This window comes from Rhodamnia argentea, chromosome 1 (genome assembly GCF_020921035.1).
Source record: "Rhodamnia argentea isolate NSW1041297 chromosome 1, ASM2092103v1, whole genome shotgun sequence".
Classification (NCBI taxonomy): domain Eukaryota; kingdom Viridiplantae; phylum Streptophyta; class Magnoliopsida; order Myrtales; family Myrtaceae; genus Rhodamnia; species Rhodamnia argentea.
In genome coordinates this window covers 35,337,001-35,352,321 of record NC_063150.1, presented here as the reverse complement: position 1 = coordinate 35,352,321, position 15,321 = coordinate 35,337,001, and the positions used below count along the sequence as shown (strand labels likewise).

Here is a 15,321-nt window from a genome sequence, read left to right as displayed (position 1 = left end):
TTTGGTCCTCTTCCTGAGGGCTCTGGTTTGGGTTCCCAGTTCCATAAAATTGGAATCAGTTACAATCGATCCAGTTTCCTGCTCCATAGGGAAACCGGATTGAACTGAATAATTTTTTTTTTCTTTCGGCTCGAGGCTTGAGTTTGAGGCTTTGATCAGAGTCGGGGAGACAACATATCGACAACATATCTTGGAGAGAGATCGAAATCTGAAAGCATTATGTGCCCCCATCTTCCCTAACTAGAATATTCTCTGGTTTAAGGCCTCTGTAAATGATCCCAAGCGTATGCAAGTACTCCAAAGCAAGGAGAACTTCCACCGCCTAAAAACCTGCGAAGCAAAGGGCACATGAAGTTATGAGCAACTATACTTGGCAAATGATATGATGTCTATCGAGAGGGAGAAGCAGTGTTTCCCTTGGTTCCATTGGACGGCCCAGGAAGCGGACCAAACCAGGAACCTCACCCGTAGATAGGTTGCATAATTAATAACAGAAGCTGAAACCAAACGCCTCTGTCCAATACAGAAAAGAAAAAACTTGAGATATTGGAACAAACAAAGTACATTTAGCTCCATATTTTCATCCAATATTATGAATTTGTTATCCATCAGGTCTTTCACGAATGAAACACCCGGCAAGTAATCAATTTTGATGCCTGCAAGACCACAAAGAATCGAAACCGAAAAGCGGAATGACTCGACGTGCTTTATATGCCCCATTGAGTTCATGATGCGTTTGTCTGATTAGTACTATGTTTACTGTCAGCTCTTCTACAATAATCTAAAAACGTTTAATCGACGTTGAATAAATAGAAACTATATATACTATACATGTAGTAGAGAAATCACCCGGTTTCCATCCCTAAAAGCTTTTGCTCTTGCGTATACAGGCGTTGCACACGAACATAAATAGGACCAAGTACATATAAACCCAAATTAGTCAATAACTAGATTTGCTTGTGGTGACACAGAATTTGCAACTTCAATTATGGATCGGAGTCTTCTTCCTCGCCGGAGTGTAATCTATGGACGAAATGTCATCATCAGCTTCTATTGTTCCTTCTTTTGGTGTATTTGCATCGTTGTGAACTCCCACATCAACATTTTCCACAGCAGTGGCATGCAAACTCCGTCCTGCAATCAATAAAAGAACCGATCTACTCAAAATCATCACAGTAGTAATTTTAATGTTAGATATAAATGCTAATATATACCTCCTCATATCAAATAATATACAGTTACATATACACTTCTGCAAAGCTTTAAATGGGATTTTTTGTTCATCAGTCGAAGATCATTTTCTTGAAGACACATCAGAAGCCATAACAGTCGCCGATACCGGAAAAGGAATATCATTCTTTTATCTACATCCACCGTAAAACTGCGTCACTCCCTTAAGCTGACCAGCTTAAACATGGACTACCAAAACTTTTTTTGTGAAAATTATGAAAGTTGCATTGAAAATTTAGAGAAAATACATATAGAAAGAGATGCGCAGTGCATATCTATAATTACCCTGAGCAGTGATGGAGACGAAGAAGAGGATGCAAAATGCCACAAAAACAAGTCTCTTCCATGAGAGCTTATTATTATCAGCCATCTTCTTCACTTGCAGCCAATCTTCTTTTCATGTCACTTCTTGCTTGTCTTCATTGTAATCTTTCTCTTTATATAGAGATAGAGCTGTACTTGCCATGGAGATGAGTTCCACCATGACAGTGATAGAGAAACACTTCCTAGTAATAATTCTCTACGTGAAGTCACCATCCATGTCTCCCCCTGTGTCCTGCATCAAGATGGTAGCCCTAGGGTTTTGAAGATGACTCCCAATATAAGTCCAAAACTTGGAAAATGAAATGGAAATGCTAAAAAGCTTTTATACTATCGATTCTCTTTGGAGGGGTCTCCATAAACTGTGTCCAAATTAGTCCTATCATGTTAGCAACTGCAAATGTCTTCCTCCGATGAACAAAGCAGCTATTGGATCCTCTTTGGTTACTGTATGAATTTATAGGCTCTCATTGAAAGGTCTATTTTTGGATAAGGGACTTACTAATCACGATGATTTAGAATAGTACTCATTCAATCCACCGGTAGCGAAAAATAGATATTAACAAACACAAATTTGTAGATAATGACTATTAATATAATGAACATATATCGATATCCTAGACTTGAATTCCCACTACGTCAACAGTCGAATAAAGTCTGAGGAAAATATGTTTGTTCATCAGCATTGGTCGGAATATAATTCAGACTCATATTGAAGTACACAAGAAATATTATAAACTCGAGATGAAATTATTTATTTACAACTTTAGCGTATGATAGTAGAGTCTCACATTTGAGCTTTTCGGCTGATGATGGTTTATTCATCGGCGAACGTGTCGATCCAAGATGCATGTGTGTGTGTGTATATATATATATATATGAACCTTAGTAGTTTATAACTTGATTCATCGGTATTTGTTATCGTTAAAATTCGCCTAGGGCTATCTAAAATGTTCATCTTACATGTCTTCAGACAGGACACCACTCAAAGCTCTTCCTATTGGAGGAAGCGGGGTTTTTCATTCGGGCTAATACCATGAAAAATCCTAAACCGATGCATCCGTAATAAGTTTACCATAAATTAATTTTTTGTCCATCAAAAATCCTAAACTAGTATACCTGTCATAAATTTACCTTTGTTAGTTTTCGTTAAATTTTACCTTCAAATTATATAATTTGATGACACGTGGCAAATGGTCAATATACAAGTTTGGGGTTTTTACCATCCGTTTATCACGGGTGTACCGGTTTAGGGTTTTTTGTTGTATTAACTACTTTCCCAACTTAATGGAAACTAACGAAGGATAAACTTATCACATGTGTATCAGTTTAGAGTTTTTCATGATATTATTCTTTTCCATTTTAACATAGTTTGAGATATATTTCTTTTTTAAATACAAAAGTTAAATGGCATCAATTAGTGACAAATTAAAGCAAGGTTATAGGAATTGTATGGATATTAATCTTAACATACCTTTTTCGAATGATATCGGACAAACCATTGTCTCCCCCATGAGTGGACATCTTTGTTCAGCTGAGTAAGATTTACTTGTGTTCCATGGCTGTGGTGGCTCAAAATCTGTAGCAAGAAATAGGCGGGGAACAGCTTCGGGCAAGCTCTATATATGTGTGTTCGATGTTTCTATACTTAGATGAACATTGAATACCCACAATGGCTCAAAACCACGTTCATACTGAACGTTTGGATAGTCGCAGCCATTTTACAAACCTCGAAAGGTCTTGTTAATTAGCACTCTTGTGACACTTGTTAAGTATACTTAATTAGGATTATCTTGAACTCTAACATATGGACTACACATAATACAAGAAGACTGTACATCGAAAAGTGCACACTTTCCTTATTCAGATACTTTCTAAGAAGTGCCTCAAAGGCCGTCTACAATTAGCAAAACCCTTCTTTAAGAAGTAGGACTTTTGTAAGATCCTGAGAGGTTTTGTTTGATTCAATCAAGTTTTGGAAAGGAGTTGGTGCTTATTATGGTGAAGGGGACTAAGAGACAAGGCTCGGGCAAAGACCCATTTTCAGACAAGGCAAAGACCCATTTTCAGACAAGGCAAATGACTGTGTTAACGTACCAAAGTCACATGGCCAAGCCCTAATGATCATCCATTTGGTGGCCCTGCCTTGTCTTTAAAAAGACTGTGCAGACAATGATAAGCATGATCTATTGTACTGCTAGTTGGGGCTTCAAATTGGAGATATGAATGGATTGAAAAGGCAGTGCAACAGGAGTTGATGAGAGTTTCGATTGATAGGCCCTGGGTGTGTAGATAGACATATTAGATCATCTTATCATTGTCCAGGGCAAGTAACCTTCTATACTTCCCTCTTATTGTATTTTTGCTTTGGCAATGAGCTCAGCTAGGGCATGAGGACTCAGGCCTAGCTCAAATAAGGTCGCGACACTTGTCTCGTATATCGATATCGTCCATACCAATAATGTATGTCAGGAAATCAAGCACGGTTGAACCACACATGCAAGGCCTACCTACTAGTAAGTGCCCATGTGTTGCCGTGGAACACCACTTATAATTTGGATATTACAATAAAGATACATGAAACTTTGAAAATATGTACTTACCCTATCCAATTTCGGTTTGAAGGGAACTATCACGAAATAGTTATATCTTAGGATGTCATGGAAAAATGAAAAACTCCATAGAAGACATTGCTGTTAGTTGTCTAATTGAATTTAAAGTTCTCTTCCGTGTTGTCATCTGTATTAGTAAAAATCCTCGTACTTTTGCGATTGACTGGTGTTAGGCCGTCCTTAGCAAACGTTCGTTCTACCAGCTGAGAAGGTCAAGTATACAAAATCGCTGCTGAAGCTGGCCCGAAAATGTAAACTCAGAAGATGTTTTGCGCCGATCAAGCCATCACCGAACACCTCCCCAGAACTTTACCCCGCCTTTCCAATGGACGGTGAGGGCAGGCGCCGGTGTCGTTCCTTCTTGGCCAACTGCCATTGTAGAGGGGCTGCCGGAACTAGGGTTTGTGGAACATGGGGTGGGGAAAGGGTCAGTAGATTAGTTGATAGTCTAGTTCGTTGCCTTGAAATTGAGATGAGCTCGTAGCAGGGTGCTCCCCTGCTGCTTTTTCCATTGTTGAATATATATAAGGCTACTCTGACAATCTGACAGTATTATTATTATTTCCAACCCCACAATTTTTCAATTAATAAGTATTTTATGCAAACATGCGGTGATGATATGTGGATCTACGATCAGAAATAACTGGCAGTTCAGTCAAACTATCAAGGAAGCATTTCCCTATTAAAATATGAAAAATGCTTCCCTGGAAATACTTTCAGAGACCGTATAATATCAACCGTAGACCTATACAAGAACATCACATGCTCTGCATAAAGTACTCATTGATTGGAATATCATGTGGTCGAAATAAGCGATAGTCTTGTCAAATTATCAAGTTAGCAATTTTCTTAAAATATTATGCATATTATGAAAGATAACAATATATCAAATCAAATGGTATCCCAAATATCCCTAATATAGGTAATGATATCTTTGACATTGAAAAAGCCAAAAACATTGCGAAAAATCAGGTTTGTAAAACATCTAACTTAATGGTTCTAACATATGGACCCATCATAAGAGAACAAAACATATGAAGCATATAGATAATTGTTAAGCTACGTAAAGACCAGAAAACAGAAAAATTCAATCAGAAAACTATGTTGAGGAAAACAATAAAAGTTAAAGGAATCAAACTAAATAAAACTATATAGATAATTTTTTTTCTTTGAAAAATAAAATAAAAAGGCAACTTTCCTCCCTCCATCAAAAGCTCTTTCGACATTTGAGAAGCGAAGATCTTTTCAATAAATTTCATGAATTGTGGCTTAAAGTTAAATTTTGTCTTGAGAAATAGGCAGCTGAGAAAAGTACCAAAAAAGTCCTAAACATATTATTGGTGTCAATGGAGTCAAAAACTTTTCAATTTGATCAATTTAGTCCAAAAATTTTCACGTTTTACTAATTGAGTCTATCCGGTCAATTTACACTGGAAATTACTAAGTGGACACCGGCAACTTTGCTAAAATAATTTTTTCGTAATTCTTATTTTTCTTTCCTTTTTCTTTTTGCTAGTGGCCAGCAAGGCTAACCTCACCGAATGTTGCCGGATGTGGTAAGGGGAGCCCTCATCAATGCTTGCCCTTGCCCTTGCCCTCGCACTCACCCGACAAGGCTCAATGAGGCTGCCTTGGCCTAGGCAAGGGTCGATCTCGTCGGCCATTGCTCGTGGAGAAAGGAAAGAAAAGGAAAGCGAAAAAAAAAGAAAAAAAAATAAGAGAAATTATCAAAAAGTTATAACAAATGTTCACGTCGGCTCCGGTTGTGCCGGGTAGAACCGCTAGCATCCATGTCGGTGATTTTCAAGTGTTGACTCAATTGACAAAATGAGAAAATGTTTAGTACTAAATTGGTCCAAATGAGAGGTTTGTGACTGAATTGATACAAATGCAATAACTTTAAGAATTTGTTTGATACTTTTCCTAGAGTAACTAGATTTCCATGCTTTCCCATGATGACCACAGTATAGGAAAAAAATTTAAAAAGTCAAAGCATTAGCAAATGAGTAAATGAATAAGATGGCTAGATAGGGTGAGGGTCCGTTCCATATTAACGCTAATCTAGCCAGCTCAATCGCACTATAGAGCCCACTTTAAGTTTCATTGATCACTAACAATTTAGATTACAATTTTTCATTTGATTCTCTTTTAGACATCATTGCATCTTTTTTCATTTGAGGGGGGAGGAGGGGGGGTCCTTCTGAGTAATAATTATCAGCATAGAAAATCAATTAATATTCTTAACTAGGGTTGAATTTCTTTGTGATCATCTAAGTCAAGGGCTCGATCACATCGTCACCCTTTGATATGCATGGCGTAAACTTAGAATAGCTAATTAGGTGCACCGATATTATGTTAGTAACAAGAAGAAAACAATCGATTTTTTCCATTGAAAATTATTGGCGTCACGGGCTTAGATGTTAGAACATTGAAATATAAAACCACACATTCGTCTACCAATTTAAGCGGTTAGAATGGTTGGCAATTACAAGAAGTCCCGTTTATGCGGAAGAGAGAGTATTAGAATATTTACATATTGAATCACGTTGTCACTTAACATTTAATTTTTTTGTCACGATCGGTAATTGGTACCACAAAATCTTTCCTAGGCAAGATAAAAGTTAGCAGTATTTTCTATGATTATGAATATTGCTACCGACTGTGGACAAGAAAAGGATCGCAGAACATCTGACTACTTAGGTTCTTCGAAACGGTTAGCAATAGTCCCACAAAATTTTTTACTATGTGAGCTATAAATTTGCTGGAAATTCCATATTTATGAACATGTTACCAATAATGAGGAAAGAAAAAGGGTTAGTAATTAGAGGTGAGCATGATCCTAGGGTAAAACTTGGGGAACCAGTTTGATTTCAGGTTTTATGATATGCATGGTAGGTTTCGGGTTGTACGTGTGCATTTGAAATCAGTAACAAGTCTTTGTGTTTTTCTTTATTCATGTCTTCACATGGTGTTGCGATATTCCATGAGGTCATGTAATCTGGAACCACTAATATCAACTTTCATTTCCGGGATATTCATGACTGAGACTTTTACTTTGTTAATATTTTTGATTTTTCGTTTGTCTAAATATAAGATGAGGTTAATGGATTCTAGCAACAAATGGTAGTCATTAGAGATGACGATTCACTATAATCGTTCAATTAATAATATAAGTGATGTGAAACCTAGGTAGACTTTAAAATCAATCATGAAACTTGTGACGGGGTACTTTCAAGATTTTGTATAATAAATTTCAAGTTTCAAAAATTAGAAAATTGATTTTAAAAAATCGATCCTAAAATCGCACGCCCATGAGTTGTAATGTCCACGGAAACGTTCAATTTCGGGGCCATCCTCTCTGCTCCCACCTGGCCAACCAGAACTTGTTGACTTTGGACAGTGCGCGAACTTGGAATTGAGTCGATGTTTTGGCCCTGCAAATGATTTGTCACGCAAGGACAACGTGGGGACACCTGTCGACGGAAACCAGAGCAACCGCCGCACATTTGGGGAGATTCAGACCGGGGCCCCTTCCCGGTCCGACCCATCTTCGAGCCGACAAAATTTGGACCCCGGAATCACGAATCACTTAGCTTCGTGTTGTGGATAACATTCCACATCCTATTTGCATCGCGTGGTTCTTTCTACACCATATGGCCGTCCCGATAAAGACTCGAAACTGATCCGCATATTCCAAACGCGGTCGGTGGAGGTCGAATCTCGACACGGACAAGTTCCACTACATGCGCTGATTGGACCGGTCCAGTACGTATAAGTCATGAAAAAGAAAAAAAAAACTCGTGTGCAAATTGATGTAATTAAGATTATAACCTCACTGACTATGTTTCGGAAGACTCGATCGCTCAATACTTGCATTTGCATTTAAACTTTCATACACCGACTTAAGCATGAGGAGCTTTTGCCTAGGATAGTTAGGACTCACATTTGAGCTCATCTTATGTTATAAAGCTTCATTCTCAATGCACCAGACGAATTTAGTGGATATTCAGAGTGCATAATCATATGATGCTACATAGAATTATTCTCAATGCACCAGCAAATTTATTCAATATACAAACTGCATAATCCTTTATTTCGGAATGGACCGACTGCTGATTTATTGATTTTACAACTTTAGTAGCCTCCAAAAAGAACAATTTATGACTTGGGAAAAAGGGACAATGCACAACGGAAAGGAGAGGCATAATCAATGGACAAAGAAGCTTCAAGCAAGTTAAGGATGAATGGTATCACACTCTTGTGGCCTCAATCCTTAATATTCCACTCCAAAGAGCTTGGACATCTTCTCGGGGTCGAGGTGGCGGAAATCCAGAGTCGAGAGCGATCTCCGGAAGTGGGAAACCTGGTTGCCTTCCTTAGGATTGATAATGTCCGTAATGGAGGCCTGCAAGAGAGTTCTGTAGTTCTGGATATTCCGGGCAGCATTCGGGTGGCCTTCGGTCCTCGAGGAAGACGCTTTACCGTTGGATCGGAGCACTGGCGAGAGAGAGACGTGTATGATGTCCTCGTGCAAGTTCGGCTTGAGGCTGTAGGACGCACTGCTCGTGCTATTGCTCGTCGCCTCTTGACTTTTGAAGCTTGTCTCTGCAATCTTCTCCTGGAAAAAAGAAAGATCTCTTTGTTGAAGTGCCTATAAAGAAACTACCCTTTAAGAATGTTGAGGAGATATTTCAAAAGTGAGATAAATTATTCTTAAACAACTAGTGAAGCATGACATTATGTGATTAAACTCCAGGCCCGAAAGTGTATGTTAGCTCATTTGAAGATTACAGTATAGTTGAATATGTATACCTCTTTAGAAGATTCCGAATCCCGTTTGGCTTCGAGTGCTAAAACGGCTCCCTCATCCTGTGCTTTCGCGTTCGTTCGAGACAGTTGCTTTGCTCTAGTGGACTTGCGTCTGCTAGACAGAAGGAAATAAGGACATGTTAAAAGCATTTGAAGAATTTGGGAATGCATTTGTTGATGGTAGACTCTCATGTCGATATTGCGTTCAATCTGAGCCTCTAACACTCGACACGCTATATGTTCATTGTCTGTTTTGCTGTTACGGTAGTAAAAACTGGTCGGTCGAATGTTTGTATCGCCTTGGAAGTATTAACATGTTCTTCTGCAAATATATACAGTTCAGAGAATGACTTTGCAAGCACACTTTCCTAAGCACTGGAAAGGGGTCAAGTGAAACAATACAAGCACATCGATGGGCTTTCGAGTTTCGAGCCAAGTGTGAGCTATCAGGCAGCATGAGATGTTTGCTTTTCAATCTGAAGTGGATAGATCTCTCATTTATTCAAACGCTAACGTGTATAGGGCAGACGATGCGTAGCATCAACAATGACAGGCACGATTTGCACTTGGTGTTTTCCCGGACATGATACGTTAATCAGTGACCAAACTTTTTTCATTATGGCACAATCTTTGGCGCTACTTCTGTTCTTCAAATGAAAATGACTTTTGTAATGTCGGTGCCGAACTTACCTCTTTGGGTTCTTAGCTTGATGAGATGGTGGAGGCTCCTCAATCTGCAGCGCAGGTAGACCTGAGAGATCACATGCCGGGGGACTGGAGCTAAAGAACTGCAAGCAGAGACCTCTGGTAATGTCAGACAAAGAACAAAGACAATATCCTCATCAAAGTGATTCCTAGAATGGAAAATTTCATAAAGCCATTATCTGCGGCATCATCAACCTGCATACAACTCAATATCACATCGACACATGCTGTTATCGCAAAGTTGGTAACCAAGTAAGCACTCGAAATCTGATCATTTTGATGGGAAAAGAAGCAGATGAGAAATTGATCGTGCTCACATCATTTTCCAGAGCAGAAGCCGCAGTACCCCGATAAGCTGGGTCCAGAGCGAGAAGCTTGGTCAAGAGACCAAACGATGAGCGCGGGAAATCCTTGAAAGTCTCGCGGTAACTAGGCTGATAATGTTGCGGTGGTCGGTAGCTCGTCTGTAGCTTATTTCTCTTCCAGTATTCTTCCGAGGGTGCGCCGCAGAATTTGAAGATTTTATGAAGTTGCTCGACCTGAACAACAAACCCATATACCTGAGACACAAATGCAAGAAGAATTCTTTCTAATTACGTGCTAAGTTAGATCCAGGTTTTACCTCTGTTTTCCCTGGCATGAACGGCCTTCCGAGGAACATCTCAGCCAATAGGCATCCTGCACTCCAAAGATCGATGCCGACTCCATAATCCGTAGAGCCTAATAGTAGCTCTGGAGCTCTGTACCAGAGCGTGACGACCCGGCTGGTGAGCGGACGCTTTTCATTAGGATTGAAGAAATTAGCAAGCCCAAAGTCAGCGATCTTCAGCATGCCACTCTTGTCTATTAACAAGTTGGATGCTTTGATATCTCGATGGAGAATTCCTTTCTTGTGGCAATGGCGGAGACCGGAAAGCAGCTGGTGCATATAGCACTTGACCTGTCATTGTACATGAGCGCCGCAACAGAGATGAAACTTGTTATGCTCGAGTTTGTAAGGAACTCAGTAAGAAAATAAATTAAGCTACTGCAAGTCTGCAACTATTTCCAGAGTCGAAACTTTCATCAAGTCATTCTAACAAGACACAATTTCTTGGTGCCTAAGCAACATAGTTGCCTGGGCGCAAGCTAAAATTAATGACCTGTGGTTCTGAGAGACGCGAGCCTGGGCGGCAGATGATTCTGGTCAAGTCACATTGCATAAAATCGAAGACCAAGTAGAGACTATACTGCATCCTCGAGGTGGCAATCCCTTCGAGCTTGATCACATTAGGATGGTCTAGCTTCTGCAATATCATGATCTCTCTGGCCATGAACTTGACACTCTCTGGCTCCGTCGTGTCGAAGCGGACCTTCTTGAGAGCAACAATTTTCCCGGTGTCCCTATCTCGAGCTTTATACACATTGCTATAGGTTCCATGGCCGACCTGTCCGTTAGATTTACACCGAAATGATTCCAAGAAAAGCAATTTGTGCTAGTGTAGTGACGGCAAAGAAAATTAAATGGGGGAGAACAGAAACAATTACAGTATCAAGATACAAAATCATCATGTAACATTCATGCGACGCGTAACTGTGACATGATATTACTAACTTCTCAAGTCATATTTTTGGTTGTAAATGTTTATATTCACTGAAAATGAGATTGCTTGTGATTGAGTGCATAATACTATGTCGGGTAATATCGTTAACACCTAGGTGAGTCGTGCTAAAATTACTAAAACATCGTCCAAACTGATGAGGATCTTCAAGGAAGAACAGTTAAAAGATTTGAAGTACAATGAACAGCTTGACGGGATCTATTGATTACACTAACCTTGGCCAGCTTATCATAAGAATCAGCAGTCTTAGGAACCAAACCAGCCAAAGCATCCTTATTAACATTGTCAAGAAGCCACTTGGGCCAACCATCTACAAGATCATCTCCTCCACCTCCGTTGATCTTCTTGCTGTTCAGTCTCTGATCACTGACAACACAATCGTTGCCTCCATTGCCGTCACTCTTGCTCTTCGCTCTCTCTTTGCCTACCCCTCTCGAGGCCGCCTTATTCTCTCCTCCTCCTCTTGCTCTGCCTGATCTTTTGGCGGCATCTCCCCTCACGGTGGCAATCTTGTTGTCCTTCGCTTCGCGCCTGATGGTGGGCTTATTGCTGCTACGGTCCTTGCCCGCCTTGACGTAACCTCTGTCGAGCTTCAGCTTCTCGAGGCCGCGAGATGGCGAGGTCGTGGAGGGCCTCGACTGAGCACACCCCATCGTTGTCGTTTCAAGAGAGGAGAGAGAGTTCCAAAGAGGGTCTGGGTGCAACTGGTTCCAGAGAAGGAATGCAACGGAGAGGCCAAAGAGAATATTGTAACGAACGAAACGTTAGACAAACTTTTGTGATGGGAGACGATGAACGAGAATGTGCGGGGAGCAAAATGCTCGTGACACTCTCCGTCCTTTTGGCCGGCATGGGTTGGAGCTTTGCAAGGTGTAATTGGTAACAAGTTTCGTGACAATGTCAAGCACATCTAATAGTGCACCAGGGGCGCAAGCTCGCTTCGTTAAATCAAGTCAATCACATTTCAGAATTCCGGAGCACCCCCTCTAAAATCCACAAGCAAAAAAGGTCCTCACATATCTTCTGCTTTATCATTGTTGTATTCATCACTCATTTCGTCAATACTTCGTCCTCGGGTGATCGACAGGTTGAACGTACTCGATACACTTGCTTTCAGACCGTGCACTAGGAAGGAACCGAATTTCTTACTGAATAGGGAAGACGTTCCTAGATTAATAGGTGAATCTCAAAGGGGGTCTACTACCACATTTTTAATAAGGGGAGAAACCTCCGTTGGTCTACTGAGAGATGAAGAGAAGATTAGGTAGGCAAAAGAAGGTGTCGCCGAGAGTGCAGTTGGCTCCAAATGTCACCCTTGTCAGGAAGAGCACAAGTGACCGGAGATGCCCAAACAGTTTTGATCCGAAGAAGCTACCAATGGAATGTAGTGGCATGTTCTGTTGCGCAAGCATTGGCCATTCATGTAAGTCTCGAGGGAGCGGCGTTGATATCCAAGTGACGCACGAAAGCGACAGAACAACCCTCAACGAGGGTGTTGCGAAATTGAGGGGGGGAGAATGTCACGGACCGAATTCTTCCATACTCACATACCCTTGTGATGGAAGCTTTGTGGTGTCGGACGAAGAGTGAGTGATATTAAAGGATGAGTACGACTAGTTTGTGGGAGTGGCATTCAAACATTTGTGCTAGAAGGTTCTAGGTTAGAACGATTATAACTTTAAGAAGCTCTTCAGGCAAGGTTGACTTCCTATGCACAAACTCATTGGAAACTGATGCCGCTTTCTTGATGAGGCCATGGCAATCCGAAACCGATTGTTATATTGAAGTAGTCTATGTGTCTTGCTCAAAGAACCAGATGCCCAAGCTAAATTGGGCGTGATACCATCTCATACATGGATTAGATTTGTCGTACTTCTTAAGAACAACTATAAAAGGAAAGTTGGCCTGGTGTTCTCAATTCACCAGGTGCCGCACGTGCTATTCTAAGGCCAAAGATCTGCCGGCCGTGACAAATATATAAGAGCTAGTGTTATTGCGAATATGAGTAGTTAAAATTTCACATGCCGCTGGTAATCCGACTTGCATGTGAGAGGAGGTGTTGAAGTATTAACTCATATCATTTGACAACGAGACTTAAAATGCTTTTTATATTCATTAGATATCCCTTCACCTAATAGTGTAAACTTTTAGATCGGATTTTCTAACGATATCAATTACGGCTCCACTATTAGTTCGATCCTCAAGGGTCAACCTGAAAACCGAATCTGACATCCGTCCATCCATCGGCTAGTTGCTTTGTTCTAGCTTGACCCTTTTGAAGGTGAGATCAGAAGCTGCAACACAAAACTGATCCAGTCAGGTACAAGTGCATCTCCAGGAGCATATTGAAAAATAAAGGCCGATAGATAGAGGAAGGGTAATTAGTGTCGTACCACCACTCAATCATATACAGTCAGTAGAATCACTGTGAGAACAGTCACATATCATACACATGATAAGTTTCAAGCCACCTATTAACAGCTTTGGTTTGTTCTTAGTTCGTCGTAATAGGTTGATAGTAAGTGCAAATGAACTCTATAGACATTAGCCAGCAAACTTCCTGCCAACAGCGACTCAAAAAAACGAATTACTATCAGTTATGATGCATGAGCGCATACTCTCATGAAGACCAGGCAACTGAACAGCCGAATTTGGATGAGAAAGAGCCATAAAATCAGCATCAACGGGCTAAACTATCAGCATCTTTCCTATGAAACTTCATGACGACCTCAATACTTTCTATGCTAATTTCCCCCCAAATAGTACTTGGCAATCGGCAGTGCACATGAATTGGGCAGTAGCTGCGACAATCCTAGAGGAGCAAAGTCCTCAATTACTGTAATGTGTGCATTGCCTTGCATTCTTCTCCGAGCGCTTTGTGCATGAAACAAGTCAATGGTCTGCCTTTTAAAGGTCTGCACATGGCCTTTTCTTTGCTCCTAAGGGTGCCATTCTCCAAGTAGAATGAGAATTCATCAATTCCCCATTCTAAAGCTTCTTAATCATCCTGCAGTAATATATGCTGCCCCAACTAGACTTAACTTCTCCATGAGAACTTGGCTGCTGCCAAAACTCCTACGAGAAAATCCGGAACTGTTACTCAGTTTTTCCAGAATTGCCTGTAACGGATGAACTCGAATATTTTACTAAGACCCAAAATTAGTTTCAGCCATATGATCCCCTTGCAAGGATACATCCACACGAAATAAATTTCAGCCGAATGACACCATCGCAAGATTATCAGCATGCAACGGGATTGGTGAATGAAGCATAAAGAGGCAATCAACAGGTGTTGAGAGTCATGCGGCTTGGAAACAGGGACAGATGAAATCAACCAGCAGATGACAGATTCTTCCTGGAGCTACTTGCATGCACTTATGTCAGTCCAACCATCCTTGCTAATGGTTTGAGAAACCAGAAGAACTAGCAGAACACAAACCCATAAAGAATACTACAACGTCCTCAAAAAGTAATGTCGACTCAAACTGGCAGGCCTGAAAAATAGAGGCAACAGAAATTGATTACCTGATTGCACTGAAATGCAACATGAACATGTTGTCAACTGAATTCGATGAAAAGCATACTGCGGTGATGCCACGTATTTCATTTAAGTTTTAAAAAATCAAGGTACATTAAGTAGATCTCTCGAATAAAGTCAATTCATATAACTGGCATCGTGCTCTCACACCAATGTATGATACACAACCTTCATCTGATTTGTTACATCAACTTCTTAACCCAACTGTTTTCAATGAAGAAAGTCATCTCACCTTACAGCCCTCTAATGTCTCAAGACATCTGAGATAACCTTTTGAAGTCTTACCATTAACCAACTGGCTCTTGTTATTTCATCTAGAATAGCTCATTAGAAAGCAGTAAGGCGTGAACTATTGTAGACTACACACTACAGGCTACAGCCACAGTCCAATGAGAAGCAATAGAAATAATTTTCTTCAAATTTGCAAATTACTTTTCATGCATGGACAAAAAAAAGTTAGTGAACTTCCATTGCAGCATGTATCACAGAAGATGATAACACATGC

At 40.4% G+C, this 15,321-nt stretch overlaps 2 protein-coding genes across 3 annotated transcripts in view; one reads left to right on the top strand and one right to left on the bottom strand.

Annotated features, from left to right (window-relative positions):
* The window catches only part of LOC125314150 (tRNA(His) guanylyltransferase 2-like), a 206,931-nt gene that overhangs the window by 154,378 nt on the left and 37,232 nt on the right, over positions 1 to 15,321 (top strand). The gene's annotated exons all lie outside the window — the stretch shown is intronic.
* Positions 8,167 to 11,931, bottom strand: LOC125314945 (probable serine/threonine-protein kinase At1g54610). Its single transcript, XM_048278411.1, has 7 exons — positions 11,494 to 11,931; positions 10,820 to 11,104; positions 10,300 to 10,617; positions 9,995 to 10,216; positions 9,663 to 9,760; positions 8,976 to 9,084; positions 8,167 to 8,814 (listed from the first exon to the last, which is right to left on the bottom strand). Exons 1-7 carry the CDS (start codon positions 11,929 to 11,931, stop codon positions 8,437 to 8,439), a joined length of 1,848 nt encoding a protein of 615 aa, XP_048134368.1. The 3' UTR covers positions 8,167 to 8,436.